This window comes from Amphiprion ocellaris, chromosome 8, assembly GCF_022539595.1.
Source record: "Amphiprion ocellaris isolate individual 3 ecotype Okinawa chromosome 8, ASM2253959v1, whole genome shotgun sequence".
NCBI classification, from domain to species: Eukaryota; Metazoa; Chordata; class Actinopteri; family Pomacentridae; genus Amphiprion; species Amphiprion ocellaris.
The window spans coordinates 28009244-28032351 of record NC_072773.1 but is presented as its reverse complement, the minus strand read 5'-3'; the positions used below and the strand labels follow the sequence as shown (position 1 = coordinate 28032351).

The window sequence follows — 23108 nt, the reverse complement described above, 5'->3', positions numbered from 1 at the left end:
CATTAAGGCTGTTGTTGTCAGACACTTGTTGCTTACTGTTATCCTTTGAAAAAAGAATAGAGCTGCAACAGTTAGTCTGTTAATTGTTTAATTCATTGAGAAAAAAATATTCAGCAAACAATGTTACTGTTAGCAATTTATTTTGGTATGTAAAACAGAATTTTGCATTCCAAACAAAACACTGATTCATTGATGTCAATGGGTTAATTTCAGCTCTAATAATCTTCGTGCTAGAGTTGTGGAGATGGGTGAAAGTACACTGTGTTTGTTTGTTTGTTTCACTTTATAGTATACCTTTGTGTGAAGTGAAGATTATTTGTTGTCAGTTTTTCTTTCACACTGAATTATCACATTCTTGGTAAACTTCACCAAGTCCTTTGGGGACACTGTGCAGTTGCAGATCTTCACCATCGGGGGTCGCTGTGGCTTTCAATGGCTTTCTGACAATAGCGGCGCAGAAACGTCGCACTTTCTGATTGGCTGTTGCTGACCGGGGTCAAACAACATTGCGCATGCTCAGATGCCCTTTTACGGTTCGCGACTGAAATCTGTCAGCTCAGCGGAGCGTAGATTCCTTTAATACCTTCAAATATTCCTCTGTATTTCCCCCCTCTGGTCCGCGCCGGAGATTTAAATCTAACCTCGGGCGTTGTCAGATTTGAAATCTAACTTTTCGACGTCTGTAGCCGGAGAAAACAGCAAAGAATGACGAGCAGTTCAAAGCGGAAAGAAGAAAGTCATCTGCTGAATGGGGGTGTAAAACAGTCCACATGGAGCAAAGCCCTCAGCAGTAATGCTGTTTGGGAAGAGAAGGTCAGTCAGTGGCCCTTTTTTAGCACAGCAGTTGTAGTCTGCAGTTGGTATTTGTTGCCTCAAAGCTCTGAATGTGTGTAATATTCTGAAACGTGTCCACGAAGACGGCTGTCAGGAGCTAGCTGCCATGCTAAGGATTAATGTGGTCTGGCTGGGTTGGCTAACTGTCAAATAGAAAGGAACAACCGTAGTTGGTTATTTGACCTTTGTTCAAAATGATAAGGACGCTTTCATATTTCTCTGACTTTTCTACTCACTGAATTGAAGAAATGAAGTCATAGTGTAGTTCAACAGTCCAAACCCCAATGATTTCTAGTCTGTAGTTGTGCAAAAACAGAGTAAGGCAACAATTAATCTCTTTTGTGATGCTGGAGGGAAGATCCAGTAAAATTAAGCAATCAGTGAACAGTTTGGGTTCCCCCTTATCATCGAAAGAACCCTAACGCTGTATTTGTTTATACCTAAACATAGCTCATGTTGAGGCATTTAACTCTCAACCACAGAGGTCAGGATAAGAGATGCTTTTCAAAGGTGATAGACAGCCAGTCTGATGTGTTTTTTAAATTTAATTTTTAAAGGAATAGAACTGGACTGATCCTGATTACCTGCATCAGGGCTAGATGTGGCCAGGCTTTCCCATCACACACACACGACTAAAATACACTCCCTACCTAGTTTACATCAGAATGGAACAGAAAGATGAAGAGTCTCAATTTTGACGTTGTTTTAAGTTCATTGCTGAAATTAACACTCTTTTAATTAAGTCTCCATTTTTTCTTTCACAGGATGAATTTTTAGATGTGATTTACTGGCTTCGACAAATTATTGCAGTTATCCTCGGTGTGATATGGGGTGTTGCGCCGTTGAAAGGATTTCTGGGAATAGCCATGTAAGTGTTCTGTACTGTCTGCCGAAACGTTTCCTCTTTTCTCTGAGCCTATTTATGTGAGATTGTTGTAAAGAAAACGCTGAAAAGTTAACATTTTCATGTGTTTGCTCCGCTAGATTCTGCATCATCAATGCTGGTGTCCTGTATGTATACTTCAGCAGCTTTCAGCAGATCGATGAGGAAGAGTATGGAGGCACGTGGGAACTCACCAAAGAAGGCTTCATGACATCTTTCGCCCTGTTTCTGGTGGGGATGCTAATATTTTTGGAAATATATAGAAACTTACTTGAAATAAGGGCTCATTTGTTTATCTGTATTATCAAGCTCTACTATATGGTCTATACATTTTCTCTCAGAGCAGGATTATGATTGTTTCAGTCTGAGTTTAAAGAAAAACTGCTTAAAGCTTTGACTTTTAGTTAAACTTTTTTGTTTTCATAATTTTGTCTTGGAAATTGATTAATTCTTGAAGCAGGGAATCTTATCTTTCAAGTACCGATTTTAATTTGAAATCACATCCCCGGTTATAACACTGCTAAAAGTCAAGGTCTTGTGCAAGATGGGAAATTTTAAGGATCTTTAATTCATAAGCTTTGGTACTTTTAAACTTGTTCCACATGCAACTGACACCTAATTTATTGATATTTGAATAGACAGTAAAGCCACACCTCTAAAGGCCCTTTTCATGCAATAATGGGCTCCCCCAGAAGAAATATTGAGTCAAATGTGGCAAAATCTTTAATCAGCAAGTCTGGTGGCAGCTTCAGAGCTTTTGGAAGTAAATGTGAATGCAAAATAATTGTGCAGAACACCCTGACCAGTTGGCACGATGCTACTGCTTAAGAACATAAAATATTTACCTCAGACTCACTTTGCAGAAGTGGCATTCCATGTTGATTCTTCCTTCAGTTATTCCACACGCAATGCTTATGAGATTTTAGTGATCCACAGAAGTTCCAGTGGCGCAGATGAAGGACCTAAGTTTTTACTAGTTGGAGTACAGTTGACCAGGCTTTCATTTTTCTATCTGACATGTATGTAAACTGTGGCAATATTTTAACATTTAATAGCTGAGTTTGACTATCCAGACTTAAATTTTACAGATCTCAGCAATATAATTTTAACTTGTCATACTGACACTGACAAGTCAGAATTTTTCTTAATATCTATAAAGTCATTTTAAATAGCCAAAAGGCATCCCATTCAAAAAGCAGCAGTGTTAGCTGAGGTAATGGCAGTTGCTGTGGAGGGGTAAGATCGTTACAAAATGTCATGAGACAGGAAGAGTTTATTTGCAAGGAGATTGTGCGGAATGAGAGTTTTGTTAATTAGAAATGTGTGGTTGAAATTTGTTAAAACTTCGGCCTCAGGCTGCTCTGACACGTGATAAAATGGCTGTTTTATACAGGTATGACTGCAGTGCCGTCATGCCTTCCACCTGCTTAGCTTTTGACGTAACTATAGATACCTGCAGTGCCATTTTGCTCTGTCAAAACTCTAATTCAAGATATCCATAATTACATTTTGACTGCAGAATTCCAGGTCAGGATATCTACAACATTATTCTGACTAGTTAAGTTTTTTTTTTTTTATTGACCTCATACACATGAATGGTTAAAGTGCTGTTATTTGTCTGAGGAATAATAGAGATGTAAATATATGAAAATGTTGTTTTTGACATGAAAGAGTTAAATTTTAGACATCTGTTATGCATATTAAGTTATGAAATGTTTTAACAGCCTGCCAATTTTTAACAAACTCAGTAAGCTGAAATTAATCATGCTTGCAAATTATCCATCAGTTTGAAATGTCTCAATCTGCCTTTTGTGATGATTATATTTGTGTTTATTAGCGTCTAATTGGTCATTTTTCTTTTTTCTTTACCAGGTGGTGTGGATAATCTTTTACACAGCTCTGCATTTCGACTGAGAGGATCCCACAGGACACTAAATACGAACATTTCTGTTGAAGTAAATTGTCAAGACAAAAGAACTCCATGGTTTGAGGGGAGCGTCAGCGCTCCTACATACAGGATGACTTCTCAGTGTGCAGTGCATCATGGGAATCCTAGTTCGAAAAACAAGATCCAGCAAGAACAGAGTGGTGATGCTCAAATATTGAACATCTGTCTAATTTGAGGATTCCTTTTCTGAGGCACCTTCCATTACACTTCCCATGTGTTCTGTTTCCTTCCTCACTTCATATTCATCATTTCTGACAAAACACTAAAACTACAAAAAAAAAGCGAATAGTTTGGTTGAAACCGGTTGCAGTTCTGTTGATGTTAGAGCAGTAACTTGATGTAAAACAGAAGAAGGATTCTTTCTCCTGGTCAGCTTAGTTTCTTCAGTTTTAGAAGAGTGACAGATTTTAGACCATAAAGAACAACAAGCAGTATGGACAGTCATCCCTTTTTTTTTTACTTTCAAGCTGATCATACAAGTTACAGGAACAGGGCAATAAAAACAGTGTCATCATCGAGTCATTAGAGTTCAATCAGTCCATGAATTGCATGTACAGACCTACTGGTAAGGGATTAATTCTCTGGCTTCACTGTTAAATCACACTTTCACTGCTAAATTAGGTTTTTTGATAAATAAGAGAAATATGTAGGTTACAGTATGTGTGCGCCTCGGGTTTTAAGGTTGGAGTCGTCTGTCTTAATGGAATATTAAAATGTGATTCAGAGCTTCATTTTTATTTTATACAATATAAGTGAGTATACCTCAGTGCATAATCGCTTAAATATCAATTGTATCACCTTAAATTAATTGCTTTACTTTTAAGTTGAACAACAGGGGATTTGCTTTTATGTGAGAAAACTAACAATTTAGAGCTACTGTATAAAAAATTCAGGCCCCGCAGTGGAAACTCAATGTGACAAAAGTCATTTCACCTCTCATTATTAAGATTCAAATCTTTTGTTTTTTCAATGTTTCATATGTCTGCTGATATTTTTCAGACTCAACCCTTCTCTGCATGGAAGATACCAGTAGAATGGAATTTTCTGGAGACATGTTCTGCTATTCTTCAGTTTTGTTTTTTTTTTTGTTTTTTTTTTTAAGTCAGCTGTTCTTTGTTGAAGGGGTTGTTTCTTTTTAAAATCCCCTAAAGGTGTTTTATTAGAATCCAGTCAGGAAACATACATGGTCAAGTCATAGTTTATCCCAGCATGCTGGACCCCATCAGAGCTGAATTTGTTTTTGTCTCACTTGACTGAAAAGTGGCTTATTTTCATGTTCTTTGGCTAAGTTTAATTTTGAAGTTATGTACTGATGAGCAAGCAGTTTGAGCTGCCAGTGATCACAAGCTTCTCACTTTTGCTGCATTGAGTTTTCTACTTTGAGGTGCGCTGCATTTCCAGTATAGTCTTTCTGAAGTGTTTTTGATTGTTCATAAGAGGACTACTCCACTTTTCAGGATAGAAATAATGCAAAGCCGTTAACAGTTTGGAATCATTTGACACTTATCTCTTGCATGGGGGTAAACTCGCTTCTCTTGTATTCTGCAGATGGATATAAAAATCACGTCTTTGAATTAAATCTGTAAGTTGTTTTTATTTCTAAAAAGTCTGGTGTCTAACAAAATTGTAGCTAACCACAGCTGGAATCTAACGTTTAACATCAAATCAAATGCTGGTTGTAAGATACACATATCGACTAATATCCGGTCGCGATGCCAGTAGTGTCACTGCGCTGTCAACTAATAATTATCAAAGCTGTCTCTCTGTACAAATGTATTCCTCAAAGCAAAGAGGTCGGAAACATCCACGTTTTGTTCATATGCAAATGTCCACAGATTGAAGTGAAACCTTATCTGTGCACTGCCATGATTTGCTTTTAGTTTATCTAGATGTCATGTATTTATGGCATTAGCTGAGAAGGTAAAAATTCTTTACGATTTAATATTTTCCTCACACGTAGCTTCCAGATTAAAGTCTCATATGTTGTTTGAAAATTAATTTAAACTTGTCTGTAAATTCTGTACGATGTCCCGTTTGTCCAATCCATCATGTATTACAGATTTATTTCTATTTATGTTATATCTTGTTCGATGTAACACATTTCTCAGTATTTTATAGTGAAGAACTTTTAAAAACAGTTATTGCAATGATACTGTTATATTAGATATGCAGCTGGTGTTTGAAAGGATTGTATTTTCTGATCAAATCTTTTGGGAATCATTAAACATGGGCTTTATTTGGCCTCCATTTTCAAAGAGATGGTATCTGTTCTTTCTTCAAATGTTAAAAGATGTTTTTGTGTGAGATGATTTAGGTCAAAGGTGTTAAACTCATCTTAGTTGAGGGGCCACATTCAGCCCAATTTGATCTTCAGTGTTCGGATAATGTTCATTTTGTCATTGACTATCATAGGATAACGGCCAAGTGGGCGAGCTGCTCCATGAACCGGGACGAGGGGGCCTACACCCTCTAATACCTGGGACTCCATCCTCCAGAGACCACCGGACGGCGGGGGGCGTGGCCTATCTGACAGATTCTGATAGATCTGTCAGACCGGTCACATGATAAAAAGGACACGTCATCACACGTCAGATGACGTTCTGAAGAAGACTGCAGTTGCAGTTGAAACATGTCAGCTAAGGTAAAACCATCTTATCTTTGATTTATCGTTGTAAAAGAAATAACGTTATCCTTTGATCTCCAGTGGGCCGGAATAGCAAAATCACAGCATAATAACCTATAAAGGACCACAACTCCAAATGTTTCCTTTGTTTTGGTACAAAAATGTTCACATTTAAGGAATTGTCTTTTTACAAAACATTATGAACCACCTGAAATTTCTGAAGAAAAATAAATTCAAAACATTTAGTCACTGGTATCTGGAACTGAATGATACAGTATTTTACTTTATGATCAATATTACAAAAGAAAGACAACAAAAACAAGACAAAATAGTACAAAAATGAGACACAAAATGACAGAAGCAAGAAACAAAATGAAAAAAATAGACAAACGAAACTAAACAAAAATGATACCAAAAAATTGGATAAAAAAGTTACAAAGCAACGAAAAAATTGACAAAAATGAGACAATTATATAAATGACACAAAAAGGACAAAAAATTACAAAAGCAAGAAACATAATGACAAAAAAGAAACGACATAAACGAGACCAAAAACCACAAAATGAATGCAACGAACAAAGCAAAACACAAAATGACAAATGGCCCACAGACCGCATGTTTGACACCCCCTGATTTAGGTGCTTCTCTTTGCACTGGACTTGTATAATGCAATTAAATGGTTATATCCATTTAACAGTTAATTTGCAGATCGTAAAATGGCAGAAATTTGTGACAAATGCTGATTCTAGGTTCCAAGGTTGCATCTCTAGTTGTTTTCTCCCTTGGCTTAGTCCCAAAACCCCCAAATATTCCATTTTACTGTATATAAAGCTGAAAGTCTTAATATTTGACAGGCTCAATGTCCACAGTTTTATAGAGATTATAAAAACACATATAGATGAGAAGATATAAATTAGTGGATAAAAGCATAAACCATCTAGATGAAAGCATACAGAAACTGCTGAAACAACAACCATAAGACAAGCAAGGAAAGCCAAAAATGTGGTCTGGCATTTCTTCTTTCATGGTGGTGACATTTGAAAGGCTGAAGGAAAAAAAAAGATTGGCCTTTGGATGGTTTTTTAAAAAATCATAGGAGAGCTGAGATGTGTTAGATGTGACAACTGAGAATGCTGGATCACCTTTGGCTGTGCGTGGGATGGAGAGCAGTGATTGGTCAGCAGAATAGAGGTAAAGTAAGAGCAAGACAAATAGTCTAGTGTCAGTTCATGCAGTGTTTTGAAATCTTCAATCTTAAAATCAATGCCGCACTTCTGTGTTAAGCAGTGAAGAGTGGGCAGGACAGGGGAGATGTGGTCTCTCCTCTTGTTGCCAACGAGGAGTCTCATTGCAGCATTTTGAAGCAGCTGCAGGCGAGATGGAACTGAATCATTCCTACATGGAGAGTGAAAATAGTCGAGGCGCGAGAAAAAAAAAAACACGAACTGCAGTCTCTAAATCTTTAACGAACAGGGTTTATTTTAATTTTCCAAGTGATCTAAGAGGGAAGAAGTCAGTGCTGAGTTGATTTGTTTGTCACATCTCAAACAGTAGTGGAAGAAAAAAATCAGATCTTTACGTTCACAATTTAGTTGATCGGGTTGTAAAAAGAAATTGAAACCACACCTGTCTACAATTTTCCACAGTGGCTTGACACCTTTAATATGGATTAACTCCCCCATTGGTTTAACACAACCTTGTAGCTGCTTCGTAGCCTTGTTGGTTTTTGCTTTACATTTTTCGTTTATTGATTTCTTGCCTGCCTAGAATTTAATATGGGCTACACAGCTACACAGTGACGTGTGGTTAGCACTTCTGCCTTGCAGCTGGAAGATCCCAGGTTCACGTCCCGGCCTTCCTGGGATCTTTCTGCATGGAGTTTGCATGTTCTCCCTGTGCTTTCTCGGGTTACTCTGGCTTCCTCCCACTGTCCAAAAATATGCTGAGGTTAATTGATTATTCTAAATTGCCCATAGATGTGAATGCGAGTGTGATTGTTTGTCTGTATATGTCGCCCTGCGACAGACTGGTGACCTGTCCATGGTGTTCCCTGCCTTCGCCTCAAGTCAGCTGGGATGGACTCCAGCCCCCCCACGACTCTAATGAGGATCAGGCAGTGTATAGATAATAGATGGATGGATAGAATTTGTTACCAGTTGAACAGCTCAAAAACTTTTTGCACACATTTGAACAAATTGTGTTTCCCTCCTCCCTATCCAGGTTTTTTTTCATTCCTTCCAGAGAGTCCTAAGGGTTTCTCCACAAGATGTGCCCAAGTAACTCAGTAATCCATCGCTTTGTCATTCTACACCAGCTTGCATAACCTTCCCAGTTCATGTCATGAATTTTCTTGAAAACTTCTATTGAGTTCACATGACCTTGAAAGATACTAAAGCTCTACTTTGAGTACTTTTAAAGTGAATGTTGAAGTGAATTTTTAAAGTTCAAAACTCATAGAGAATCCAAAGGCAACTCTGGATTATTGGGATTTCTCTTCTCTGCTTATAATTTGTAAGGTCTGTTCCTTACTGTGCTAAGCACTTATGAATCTGCTATATAAATAAGATTTAATTGAACTGATGTTTTGTCAGTATAATAATAGCAATTAGATTTGTAACCTTTTCTTTAAAGCAGAAAAGAAGTTTATTTTACAGAAGAGTCACTTTATTAGCATGCAGTCCACGTGTTTATTAAAGAATGTCTGTCTAATATTTGCTAACTACTTATTAATATATTAATTACTTAGAAAAGCCGACTTAAACTTGCACTTGCAGCTGTTTTCACGTTCCCTGACATCATTCATAAATCTCTCCAGGAAACCAGGATCATGACGTCATGCACCGAGCCAGGAAAAAAAAATGTGACGTAGAAGCCAAGATGGCGGCTCCCCTCTCCACGATGAAATTTTGGAAGCCGGGTAAGTCCTACAAACTCAATAAATCTTGCTTTCGGCGCGTTTTATCCCGGTTCGTCTTTGTGATTGTTCGGCTGCTAACGGGACTCGGCGGGTCTCGGTGCGGCTGCGGCGGCGGACACCGGAGCTGCGTGGTGTCTGCAGCCGGTGCAGTTCAGCTCGGGTTGGCTGTGCGGAAATCCAAAGTAGAACCTGACAAGAAGAAAATGTAGAGCAGAAAAGCAGCGACGCACGTGATTGAGCGTTGCTGAAATGTTTCTTTCACGGGTTTTTGCCGCGTCGTGGGTCGCGTTGCATTGCACTGCACCAAACCCAAACCCAGCCTGACATCCTTTTTAATCCTCTGCCTGTTCACGTTTAAATAAAACATCTCATCTCCACCATCTGTTTGGCTTCCAGGCACCGAGGCACCGGGGATCTCCGAGGAACGGGAGCTGAACTCGGAGACCACCGGCTCCCCCATCATCTTCAACCCCCACACCGCCCTCTCCATAGAGAAGCAGCGACAGAAGCTCCCCGTTTTTAAGGTTGCACACTTCTTCTGTGTAACATCAGGGTGTTTTTCTTTCTTTCTTTTTTTGCACAGTTTGAGGTCTATTTCATTGTGATCTTGTGTGCTTGTGCATCTCCCCCTGATGTTTAATTGTTTCCCATCCAGCACAGAAACAACATCCTATACTTGGTTGAAAGCTACCAGACTGTAATCATAGTTGGTGAGACGGGATGTGGCAAAACAACTCAGATACCTCAGGTTAGTGTGATATAGTCTCTGCAAACCATCAGAAAGAGCGGTGTCTAGTCTGCAAAGGGTAAAAAATATGTTCAAAGTCACATGCAGCCTCTGAAAGGCAGAACAACGCCGCAGTGGCTTGACACCTTTCATATGGATTAACTCCCACAGTGGATTAACACGACCTTGTCTTAAAGCTTTGTAGCCTCTTTTTCTTTTCTTTTTTTGAACCGCATCAGCTATACTTTAATTTATGCCGAGCTTGCTTTTCATGCTTTTTTGTACTCCTCCTTGGGATCTACCTTCCCTTTTCATCTGCCTTCCATCAGTACCTGCTGGAGGCCGGCTGGGCAGCGGAGGGGAAAGTGATTGGAGTGACACAGCCTCGACGCGTGGCTGCTATCTCCGTAAGAGCTCCGCCAATGTCCTCTCGTTGCTCCCTCACTGTCTGCCAATGTCATTCCACTGTGGTTCACACTCAGACACACGTGCCTGACTTAAATTCCATACTTTCCTGCCGATAGGTAGCTAATCGTGTCGCAGAGGAGCGAGGGGCCCTGCTGGGACATGAGGTGGGCTACACCATCCGATTCGACGACTGCTCCGATCCCCACGCCACGCGGATCAAGGTAGATGTCTGCAGGCTTCATGACAGGTGTTTCCCTGTGTTTGGTGCCATTCAGTGTTTGACTATGTGCTTCAGTTTCTAACAGATGGCATGCTGGTGCGAGAGATGATGGCTGATCCTCTGCTGAAAAAATACAGGTACATGATTGTAAATAAGCATTCAGTTGGGCGTTTGTCCAACCATCAAAGCTGATATTCAACATTTTATGAATTATTTGCTATCAGTATTTTATTCACCTGCTTTTGTTAAAATAGGTGAATATAAAATGCACTACTCTGGCTCTGATACAATCTCTGATCTCTGTAGTCACTCTGCCCCACCTGCAACATTGATATGATTAGTTATATATCACGAGTAATGGTCTATCAACAACGATGGTTAAATGTCTCTTTTAGTTATACATATTTAAAACTTTTCGTTTCGTGTTGGACTCCATGTTATTTTAAATTTTGTCACCAAGACTTTCATTTTTACAGTTAATTTTTACCTTATTATTTCTAAGTTTTCACTTGCCGTCTATACAAGTGTCCCTGTAAGCCACAGCAGTGTGGCAGGGAGGCAGCTTGTGCATTACCAGAACACTATAATTGAAGGAGCTAAATGGAGTTCAGCTATCAGTAATTTAATTATCTATGCCTGTACTTTTTTTTTTTTTACTGTGCCATGTCAGATTGCTTATGTCAAAAAGGATGGTTGGTTCACTCTGGGCAACTAATGTGCTTTATTTCTCTGTCTTTGTCAGTGTGTTGATGCTGGATGAAGCACATGAGAGAACCCTGTACACAGACATAGCCATCGGCCTACTAAAGAAGGTAATGACAGCTGATAATTTAAGCTTTACTTAAAGCTGCAGTAGGCAGAAATCTGAATAAGGCAAAACCATAACAAAATTAAGTCCCTCCCACCAAATCAGCATGTGCGTCAAATGTGCAAACTCTTCTCTCATGAGTTGAAGTCATCCATCTAATTCATTGCTCCACCACACTGGGGCTAGAATGAATGCATCACATGTGGACTGTTCACAGCATTGAGTTTGCCGTTTAATGTACCTTTTTAGTGGCAACACACCTGCAGGGTGGCGGTAAATCAAGACAGTGAGCTTTCGTTTTGGGAATATTGCATCTTCAGTTTCTATCCCTGCACAGCGCTGTGATACTTTTCAGTTTGTGTAATATGGGAAAGTTGACATAGACTGCAGCAGACTCTGTACACTTTCTAAGCAACCATCAGATGGTAGTGGAAAATAAATGTAGACAGAGTGATCAACACTAGATACTGGTAGTTTAATTAAAAACATTGAAACTTTGTGATGCATTTCTCTGTAAAAAAAAGGATACACACACCCTGAACATATACATAAATAAATACATATATACAAGACTGATCTGTCTCTGTTTGATCCAGCACCGTGGCTCAAACGCACTACTTAGTTGCTGCTGACATGCCTGGTGTCACCACTTTCCTGATTATAATGGAAGCAAAGTGTTGCAGCATCAATTCTCTGTAAATTTGACATGCAGTGCAGCCTCAGGGTTACTGTGGGCTTTGCTGCTTTTTCTATTATCTCACCTGCCCCTGGCTGAAAACCCTGTGATTGGCTAAAAGGCTAAAATCTAGTGTTACAGGCTACAAGGAGCTAAGGATGTAACCACTTGAATTACAACATGCTGAAATGTTAGCATGGAATTTGTGGCCAGCGATGCCAAAACATTTTTGCCTACCTCAGCTTCATTCATTAGCCACAAAAATACTCCTAGAAAGTTGTGACCTCTTTTGCATTTCCTCCCCTCTGTTCCCACTATTGTTTTCTTTTCTGCGACTCTTCAATAGATCCAGAAGAAGCGACGAGACCTGAGGCTGATTGTGGCCTCTGCCACTCTCGACGCCAAGGTGACTGCATCATTAAGATGAACAGATATGCTTGATTAGCAAGAAGAGACAAACAAAGACAGACACGGGGGAAGGTTGATGTCAGGTCAGATCACATTGTACTGACATCTGTGATACCCAGATGATAGAAAGACACAATCAGGCCACGACTGTGCTCAGCATTAAACAAGTCAGCTGAAATGTCATATCAGACATCTTTCTGTTTAAAACGGCTTTTATCTGCACGTCCAAATTATGTCAGTTACACCGCATCGGTAAGTTGGATACAGTACTTTCTCAAATGTCAGATTGAGGGCAATGAGAGTATTTCTTTGCTGCAAAACATTTGAGAAATTGCTAGAAAAGAAGAGACTTTACCTTTGAATATAGCCAAGCTTAATGTGCTAACTTGTAAATATCACTTTCCTTAATTCACAGTTAACTTTGAAGGCTGTCTAACCAGTTTTTATTATAGTTTGAATGCAAAAAAGGTTATAATAAGAAATGCTTCTTTTATCTTTCCTTTATTAACTGTATAATCAATATTGTTTGAAGAAATTCCACGACTTCTTCAACCTGAATGAATCTGGGGATCCAAACAAGGATACGTGTGGAATTCTGACAGTAGAAGGACGCACTTTTCCTGTGGATGTCTTCTACACTGTCAGGTAGACGACACCCAGAGCACAAACTGAGGACACGGTGTATAATTTTAATTTCATAAAGTGTCTCTGCTCTGTTCTCAGTCCCGTCCCAGATTATGTGAAGGCCACAGTGGAGACGGTGCTGAAGATCCATGAAACGGAGGATGACGGGGATGTCCTGGCTTTTCTCACCGGGCAGGTTCGTGGTCATATTATTTATCAGCTTTGGTTCCATTTGACAGGAACATAATTAAACACAACAGCTTCCAATGCATTGTTTTTTTGCCATGTATTTTGCCCCTTAGGAGGAGGTGGAGAAGGTGGTGTCCCTTCTGCAGGACCAGGCCAGGTCTCTGTCACGGTATGGCATGAAGAAACACCTGAGAGTTTTGCCCATGTATTCTGGTCTACCGTATGCTGAGCAGATGAAAGTCTTTGAGCGGATGCCTTCTTCTGTTCGCAAGGTAAATGTACTGCTCATCTTTTCATGTATTTCTACCAAAGAGAAATGTGATGTAATTTTATAGTCTTTGAAGTCTGTATTTCTAATATTTTGTGCAATACCAACAAGTAGTCAGATAGCCTGACTTCTTCCATTCTAACAAACTGTAGACATCAGCTACAACTTTGATTTATTTTACACCTTTAAATTATGGAGAACAAAATTGGGTTGTCATAGATTCCCATTTATGACATTAAAATCTGAAAAAGCATCACTTTTGCTGCTTATGTGATGGTAAAAATTCTGTAAAGGCTGACTTACAAGGCAATGGTAGCTTTCTAAATACATATTCCTGTCTTGTTTCTTCCAGATTGTGGTGGCCACTAACATAGCTGAGACTTCAATCACAATAAACGGAATTGTGTTTGTCATCGACTGTGCATTTGTGAAGCTGCGAGCGTATAATCCTCGCACCGCCATCGAATCGCTCGTGGTCACTCCCATCTCCAAGGCTTCAGCCAGCCAGAGGGCCGGGAGAGCTGGACGAAACCGGCCTGGGAAGTGCTTTAGACTATATACAGGTACGTATGAGTTGGCCAGAACAGACGAGAAGTGTTGCAGATCTGTGAGAGGAATTGAGCTTTGTTAATACATGCTGTATTTTATCATCCTTCTCCTGCTCTTTTCTTGTCACTCCACCCTTCTCTCCCTGCGCTTGTTACTGCTTCTGTTCCTTTTATCAGAGGAGGACTTTGAGAAACTGCCTGCCTCCACGGTACCAGAAATGCAGCGCACCAATTTGGCCCCTGTCATCCTGCAGCTCAAAGCATTAGGCATCGACAATGTGCTGCGGTTCAGCTTCCTTTCTGTGAGTAGCTCACTTTGCATCCACGGGGTGGCTGTGATGTGTTCACCCACTGTGAAAGGAATTGTACTTTACATTTTAATTAGCGAGAATGGCCCTTGGCCTCTGAGAAAAGATGCACAGAAGCCATAAAATGAATGCAATCAATGTCTGTTTGTACTTTCAAAGGTGTAAAGACAAGTAATGACTCCCCAAGTGCACTAGGTTCTCACTTCCTTCTGTCTTTTAGAGCAAACATTGTTCTGAAGAGACATTTCCCTTTATTATAATTTCACAGCCTCCTCCAGCTCAGACTATGGTTCAGGCTCTGGAACTTCTCTACGCTCTGGGAGGTAAGAAACAAGGTGGTCAGCAAGATGATAAAAGGGAGCCTGTCCTTCAGCTACAAGACTAATGGTTAAAATTCTGTGTTGGCAAGCATCTACAAGCCAAAGTGTTTGTGTACAAGATGCGGCATCTTTGCTACTTGTGTGTCTCTTGGCAGGTCTGGACCATTACGGCCGTTTGACTGATCCCATGGGCGTGCGGATGGCAGAGTTTCCTCTCAGCCCCATGTTTGCTAAGATGCTCCTCGAGTCGGGAAACTTTGGCTGCTCTAAAGAGATTGTCACCATCGCAGCAATGATGCAGATTCAGAATATATTTGCCGTGCCGCCCAATCAGAAGAAAGCTGCCGTAAGTGAAAACAGGCTTCCAGAAGGAGCATGTTGAATCTTTGGCAGAAGTGCTCTGTCAGCATAACAATTATCCTGTTTTTTTTTTGCTATCTCACCCTGCAGGCCCGTGAGCACAGGAAATTTGCAGTTGCTGAGGGAGACCACCTCACAATGCTGAATGTGTATGAAGCGTTCATTAAGGTATGCTATGCGTGTGCACATGCTTATACCTCAGTCAGTGGCAGTGATCACTTGGGGCTGTTGTGCACTTAGCAAAAGTCAGGGATAAAGTTGACTCTAATCAAGGCTGTGTGACTTCTTCGTTATTTCCTGCAGCACCAGAAGAGCTCCCAGTGGTGTCAGGAACATTTTCTCAATTACAAAGGTCTGCTGCGGGCTGTGACTGTCCGAGAGCAGCTCAGGCGTCTTATGAACAAGTTTAAAGTGCCGCGGACTTCCAGTGAAGGTGTGTGTGTGTCATGCTTATTCTATGTAATTTGTTGAGTCGTATCAGAGTAACAGACTGATACAAGTTCCAGCCAGGCAGGTAAAGAAGCTAGAGACCATCTCTTGTTTTCAGCTGTTTGAGCTGAATTTTATTAACATATATGTGCACAGGTGACCCGGATGTGATCTTGAAGTGCATCGTGTCTGGATTTTTTGCTAATGCAGCCCGCATTCACCATTCCGGTTCCTACCGGTGAGAGTTTCTCTTGGTTTTGTCATTGCTTCTCTTCTTTTTATACATCTTTAAAATCATGTCACACACTGTTTTTCTCATGATTTTCCAGGACTTTACGAGACGATCGTGAGCTTCACATCCACCCCAACTCTGTGCTGTTTGGAGAGAAACCTCCAAAGTGGTTAGTACTTATTGTTCTCTACGTGAAGCTGCTATAAAGTGTCCACAACATTTAACATTCTTGTACATTCAGGCCATGTTGAGAATTAACATATACGCTGCCCGTCCAAAAAAAAAAAAAAGGCTCACACTCTAATATTTTGTTGGACTGCCTTTAGCTTTGAGGATGGCACTCATTCGCTGTGGCATCGTTTCGATAAGCTTCTGCAAGGTCACAGCATTTATTTCTGTCCAGAAGTGCATTCATTTTCTACCAAGATCTTATATTGCTGATGGGAAAGTCGGACCGCTGTGCAAAGTCTTCTCCAGCACATTCCAAAGATTCTCAGTGGGGCTGAGGTCTGGACTCATGCACAATGTGAGTCCCATGAATCCTTGCATTGTCATCTTGGAACATGCCTGTGCCATCAGGGAAGAAAAACTCCACTGATGGAAAGACCTGGTATTTTTTAGTATACTTACGTAGTCAGCTGACCTCATTCTTTGGGCACGTAACATTGCTGAACCTGGACCTGACCAACTGCAGCAACCCCAGATCATAATCCTGCCCCCATAGGCGTGTAGGCACTAGCCATGATGAGTGCATCACTTCATCTGCCTCTCTTCTTACCCTGATGCGTCCATCACTTAGGAACAGGGTAAATCTGGACTCATCAGACCCCATGACTGACCACATTTGTACCTCAAAGATGATGGTTCACCACTATCCATCAGGCTTTAATAATGCGCTGGACGGTTCTTAACCTGATTTTAGTAGTTTTACCAATCTCCTTAGTTGTTTTCTTTGCTTGAAGCAGGCCAATAATTTGACCCTTCTGAAACAGATTAACATCCTTTCTACTACCTTAGGATATGTCTTCCAACGTGGTTGTTTCAGAAATGAGAAGCGCCTCACTGCATCAGCGAGGGTTAAATAAGTTGTTGGAGCTGAAACGTATTCATCACTGCAGTAATTATCCATTGGAAGGCTCTTACCTATTTGCTTAATTCAATCCAGGTAGCGACTTTTTTTTTTGGACAGGCAGTGTATTTAGCAAAATATAAGCATCTCATATTTGAAATGGTTTGCTGTAAATGTGTCTGTGTTGTGTTCTTTTCAGGGTTGTCTTCAATGAGGTGGTGCAGACATCAAAATACTACATGCGCGACGTGACTGCTGTGGAGTCGTCCTGGCTGGTTGAGTTGGCTCCCCACTTTTACAAGCAAGCTAAGGTAGCCCAAAGATATAAGTCACATACTCCAACTTCTGTCTGTGTTTAGTTCTTAATACTGTTAGCATCCAACACCAGCAGTCCGCTAACTATTTCTTGTTTCTTTCGTTCTTTAGCATGGTTCACTGGCCAGCAAGAGATCCAGGGTCCTCTAAACCTAAATCATCTCACCACACTAACACAGGAAGAATAATTTGTCACTGTGCCCCTCTCCATTTCATTGTATATAAAAATGTAATATATATTTATTGTCCATGTCTACCTTCACAATCCCCTCTACACTATGTGGCCATGTTACTATGGGATTAAGTGGTGTATTTTTAGTGTTGATGTTAACACACATTTGAAAGAATCTGTCTTTCTTTCTGGCTGTGATGTAGTTTATATTTGATCAGTGAGAGTGATGAATGTGAGATGGTCCAGGCTGTGCCTGACAGGTGTCCATTCAAGCATGGTCATGTAGTTCATTCATATGTGTATATAGTCAGAGCAGGCTAAGGTCCAGGGGGCGGCTCCTGTGCCACAGGTCCGTCCACACCTGGTTCTAGGCTTCATTATTTTTTTAAGTGCTGAATTTTTTCCTGTTGCAGGTATATAATGGAAGACAATGGACAGTGAGGATGTTTCCCTTTGAGAGACTTACACTTTCATGTTTTTAGTTAATTTGCTCCCCCTCATAGCCTGGGTGCCTTTATGTTTTAATTGGTTTACTTAAATTTCTTTTTGATGTCTTAATGTAGTGGTATATATTTTCAGAAATGTGTTGCAGAAGGAAATACGTTTCTCTGTTTTTCAGTCAACCTCAGATCTGCTGATATTGATACTGTGAAGGGATTTCATTACTTTTGGATGCTCATTTTACACTGTATTGCCACTTAACAATGGTACAGCTCAGACATAGTGGCCTTGTCACCACTCTGTGCCAGTTTTTTTTGTATCAGTCTACTTCACATTTCGTTTTCAGATGGAATGTGTAAATACACCCAAACATTGTAAATGAAAAGCTGTGAAATTAATACTAAAAAATGAAGTGCCATTTGTTCCTGAGATGACAAAGTGCATCCAGCATCCAAAGCCTTGACGAAACAGTAGCATTTATCTGATTTTAGCCATCACTAGCCATCATAATTGCCTTTCATCTCATGGTTTCTCAGTTTTACCAAGGCTGTATGTACTTGTTCCATTGACATTATCCACCAGGTGTTTAATAAAATGTCCAGTTATAGTACTCATGATTTACATTCCACGTTATGTTGTGCATGTACACTTTTGTCTTTATTTTGTACTTTTGGTTTTGTTTCCCTTCAGAGGTATTTGGCCCTGAAAGTTTCAGTGAGCAGTATATTAAAGGTTTGTCATTTCACTGTGCTGGGATGGACTTTCAAACCAGGAAGGTTACTGTCACCAGATTTTTACGTCTGCCTGCATGTTTTATTTCATTTTGTAGGACTCGTTCTTGAGGTTAGAGCTGTAGATTCAGTGAAACTAAACAAACCACAGAAGAACACACCATGCAGTATATAGCTAAACCACCTCAAATTACGTGGACATACAAACGAAGTACCTTTGCATGTTAAATGGTACTCTGATGTAGACCTTTACACTTAAGATCATGTCGTAGACTTATTCCAGATAAACATTTGCAGGATGACTTGTTTACTCTCATTTGTGCAGATACTGAGTATGTATGCAGCCAAAGCAGTAATCTGTAGACCTGTGTAACTGCTTACCTCCAAGATAAAAACCGTCACCTGCCATTTCTTCCTCACTCATCAAATAAAGCCTTATTGTCATACACAAAGCGCTAGCTTTTGTTTTCTTTGTTGGTTGTACCACTGTCACTGTCCTGTTTGTGCAGTGTATGGGTTTACCAGGAGGTGTCACCATTGCACCACAAACACCGCAGAGCTCCATATAGAAGCTCATCAGTGAGTATAAAGGCATTTATCTGCGTATGTATTTGTTGTTGTGATAAGTGTGTATGCTCCCAATTTTTGTAGTTAACATATGGACAGGAAATAACGTAACAATTTAAAGGTACATTATAATGAGCCTCAGTATTTTCAGTTTATATAAAAATAGAAATGAAAAAAATAACTATATTTTTATAGTTAGAAAAATAAATACTCCATGAGTATATTTAAGAACATTTGGCGCAAATATAAAAATGTGTCGACATCAGGTTTAGCTTATTTATCCCAGAACACCTGTATTTTTTTTCTACTTACTGCTGTGTACTTACTTAATTTGTTTACTCGCTCTGATGCAAAACAATCTATTTTGCATCGATGCAGATCTCTTACTAAAAGGTCCAGGCTTCTTTGTGATTTACTAAGTTTGGGAACAGATAAAGATTTTCTCTGCCAAAAGATAAATGTATTTGTTTAGCCTTGTTAACATATGGCATATGTTTTTTTTTTTTAAACGCTGGAAAAGGTAAGAAATAAGAAGTCCATGCCTTGAACTGAGTATTTCCATAACAAACATAAGGAAATAACTTAATTCCTCTTTAAAATCAGTTCCCGGTTCAAACATAGCACAACTGCATTATATTAAAACCTGTCATTGTGTGGCAGAGTCATTTAACACTGTTTGAGCAGACTTGTAGGTGAGCAGGTGTGCTTCAGTTGCACTGTGGTGGTTTGAAACAGGAAGCAACTGGGTTGAGTCACATTTAGGCCATTTTAGGGCAGAAAAGGGTTATATTCTTGAAAAAAATCTAAATATATAACTTTGACAAACATTTTTAGGGGTGTAATCATTGACTGGAGAAGGACTTAAAGCATAATAAAAACTAAAGCAGGTTTATAATTTAATCTCAAAGCCCCCCCCCCCACAATGGACTTCAAAAGTCCCTCAATTATACATTGACCCTACATAACATCCATGGTCAGGTAGTATTTGAACACCCCACTGAACGACAGGTGGAACAGTCCAGCTCGGACAGGTGTGCAAACGTTGGTCACGTGATGAGCAAAAAGCACAAAGCCTTACCTGCGCCAGCGTCTGTTTTTGTCGTTCAACAGCTGAGCCTCTCTTGGATTCATCCCTTCATTAGTTAGCTCACTAGCTACTGAACGGCTAAAATGGGCGCTATCCCTGCAAGAGTCCAAACACAAATAATGCGTGGGATGGTTTTATCCGGTGTGTATACTTTAAAGGTTATGTAATAAACCTTTTGCCTCGAAGTGCGGCGTGTGTAGCTAGCTCAACGTACTTTACCAAACTTATGAGCAGTTAGCTTAGCAGTTAGCTTAACTGCTAGTGACGCTGATGGTTAGTTAAAGTGTGTTTTACGTTGAATGTCAGCAGCGATTTGCTTGTTTAAGTTAATTTAACAAGACAGCGGTAAACGTGTTTTCAATAACTGTTCATTTTTCTTGCTGAAGCTAATTTCTTACTGTTTTCCCAATATGTTTTGCTTTATATAAACATTCAGAGAAAACTATTGAGCTGCACAACAATCTGCAATGATTAAACATTGTTGCTTTTTAGTTGTGCAGCACTGGGACAGATTTGAATGGGGAAAATGCTGAATTCTTTATTTAAGTTTTAATTTACTCAAAGACACAAAGGTTCCCATACTTACAGGTGCAATGAGGGAAAAAGTCCCTTTGATAGGTTGTGTATTCAAAGCTCCCTTATCTTTATTGGTGAGACTTGGTAAGATTTTTTTTGTATTCATCTCGTATGTATTTGTTGTTTCAGTCTGTAAAAAATATATGCAAGATTGCATTTGTGGCCTTACCATCAATTATATCACCAAGGCTTTATACCATCGTATTTAGTCTTGCTATGCTTAGGCCTGTTTGTTTGTGTCAGCTGGGTTTTGTTTTCACTGTTTCTGCAGACTCACTCTTGGTGCATGCTTCAAATTTAGATTTATATATTTTTTCAACAGTTCCTCTCTCTTTTCTATTGTTTTACTGAGGCCAATTCAGCTGGGTCTTGTTAGATAACAAACTTGCTGACAAGGTGTGAGAGTTAGGCATGGTTGGAGCAATGAATAAATGCCTCTTTACATGCAGTAGCAGTCCTCCATTGGCTGTAGTCAATCTAAGGACTTTGGTTATGCAGACACATGCCTTTACATGCATTAGGAAATTTACAGATATCTTGCTGACAAGAAGTTATCACTTCATAATGTCACAATGAGGAGAGTGACAGAAGCAATAATAATTATCTGCTGTGTTGTTGGCTTTAAGTTTTTATTGGCTATAATAGCAGTACGCATTTTTGAGGAAACAGTCAGCCAGTGGAGGGCAACAGAGGGACTGTCTCTCCCTGGTCCTATGCCAAAAGCTGACAAATGTACTGTCGGTAAATGTGACTTCTTAGTGATGTGCTGAGATAAGAGGGCATTTCAGGAGATGTGTATCTCTGTTTTCCCAGTTCCCATTTGCTCATCTCTGGGTAGGTTTTACTGTCTTTCTTTGGGGTTAGTGGAATGCCCCTTTTTTACTCTGCCAGTCTACACATTCAACCTAAAGACAGCCAACACAGATAGCTAGAAGCTTGAAGAAAAGGAAAAAGGAAAAAAAAGGTCTTTACAATTTTTTAACAGGCCCATTGACTGAGCTACTGTAGTAAATACTTAAAAATGTGGTCAGACCAAGGAAACAGTTTCTCAGTGTGTTTTCTGCAACTGCGTCTTAGCAAAGTGAAAACCTGCTCTTAGCCTATAAAGGGAAATTGCACTTTTTCATGTTAAGTGTGTCTTGGTTTTATATTTTTGTTGAAAGGTGGGTGCAGTGTCCAACAGCAGAGAAGACAATCCCACAGTGAAGGAAAAAATGAGCAGCGTTTACAACCAGATTTGCACAACTGACCTTATTTTACACAAATATTTGCACAGTTCGCCCATATAATCTAAGATATTGCAATGTATAAATTAAAAACAGTTTCTTGATGCCACTTCTGTAATTTCTTATTTTTGATTTATTCACATTAAATGTATTTTTTGATTTAACTTCCCACAAAATAGTTTTATATTTGTTTCCGTATCCCTGTGCACCAGTCATGTGACTTGTCCCTCCAGGGTCAAATAAATGTATCAAACGTTTTCTCACAAAATGACCAACAAAATGAAATTACTCTTTCTTGCACAGTTGAGCTCAATTGAACAAGGAATAGAAACTTCACCCAAACTTAAGTGGATAGAAGAGTACAGTGTACTACTGTGCATACTCTGTGCAATGCATACCTTTGTCAGTAAGAAAACTGAATGAATAGTAGAGAGGAGCTAAAAAACAAGACATTATTAAATGCATTAAATTTGTATTCACTCTATCATTCATTTTGTTTTTATTTTTTGTACAATCGATTAAGCCACTTTGATACAGTTGCACAGTCACTGCAATTATAAACTAGAAATTACCACCAGGCTTTGTCAACTAATCGCTTTACATGTTTCTGTTGAACCCTGCATGCTTTGTGATGCAGTTTACCATTTTTAACAAGTATGACCCATTCTGTGTTACCTGAAATGTTGAGTCTCCTGTCAGACACTAAATCACTTCATATCTAAGATAGAATGTATGTAAAATAGTTTGGTTAATTACAGTTTTAGAGTAGTATTTGTTTCATGTCTTGTATATCTTTTATGTTCTTTATTTTAGGTATGTTTGGAAGTGCAGTAAATCATGGTACATCTGTCCGGCTGTCAGCTGATGGGAACGATGACTTTCATCCCCTCATGTCTACACGGAGGACAAAAACAGGTAAGAGAAGAAAGGCTACATTTGTACATGTGTTTTTCAGTTCCACTCAGTTGCCCATTAGTGTTGTATAACCACATACATATGAGGTGACAGCCGGAGGTATCAGTGATTAATTGCATGCATGTGACTCGGACGAGGCAGCAGTTTGAACAGGTTGTGTGTACGTGGTTGAGTGTTCCTCACCATATTTCAGTGCTGTCAAAAAATCATTGACATGTTCCATCCAATTCAAAGAATGTTTAACTGTTTTAAAGGTCTTGATGGGAAAGCAAGTCATGT

The 23108-nt window shown here is 39.6% G+C and overlaps 2 protein-coding genes and 1 long non-coding RNA gene across 3 annotated transcripts in view; all 3 read left to right on the top strand.

Annotated features, from left to right (window-relative positions):
- Positions 1 to 505: 505 nt before the first annotated feature.
- Positions 506 to 5920, top strand: rab5if (RAB5 interacting factor). The gene is made up of 4 exons (XM_023281889.3): positions 506 to 813; positions 1599 to 1702; positions 1819 to 1948; positions 3590 to 5920. Exons 1-4 carry the CDS (start codon positions 706 to 708, stop codon positions 3629 to 3631), a joined length of 384 nt encoding a protein of 127 aa, XP_023137657.1. The 5' UTR covers positions 506 to 705; the 3' UTR covers positions 3632 to 5920.
- A 216-nt stretch (positions 5921 to 6136) lies between these two features.
- dhx35 (DEAH-box helicase 35) lies at positions 6137 to 18337 on the top strand. Its single transcript, XM_023281877.3, has 22 exons — positions 6137 to 6306; positions 9104 to 9205; positions 9602 to 9729; positions 9861 to 9953; positions 10262 to 10339; positions 10457 to 10561; positions 10636 to 10697; positions 11303 to 11372; positions 12391 to 12450; positions 12985 to 13097; positions 13176 to 13272; positions 13379 to 13537; positions 13886 to 14096; positions 14259 to 14383; positions 14658 to 14712; positions 14865 to 15055; positions 15160 to 15237; positions 15373 to 15502; positions 15655 to 15736; positions 15828 to 15899; positions 16999 to 17110; positions 17226 to 18337. The coding sequence occupies exons 2-22, from the start codon at positions 9124 to 9126 to the stop codon at positions 17262 to 17264; spliced, it is 2142 nt and encodes a 713-aa protein (XP_023137645.2). The 5' UTR covers positions 6137 to 6306; positions 9104 to 9123; the 3' UTR covers positions 17265 to 18337.
- A 1759-nt stretch (positions 18338 to 20096) lies between these two features.
- Positions 20097 to 23108, top strand: part of LOC111576288 (uncharacterized) — a 32902-nt gene continuing 29890 nt past the window's right edge. Inside the window, exons 1-2 of the long non-coding RNA XR_002746807.3 lie at positions 20097 to 20253; positions 22728 to 22829. This is a non-coding gene — a long non-coding RNA (uncharacterized LOC111576288). The remainder of the gene's footprint in view (positions 20254 to 22727; positions 22830 to 23108) is intronic.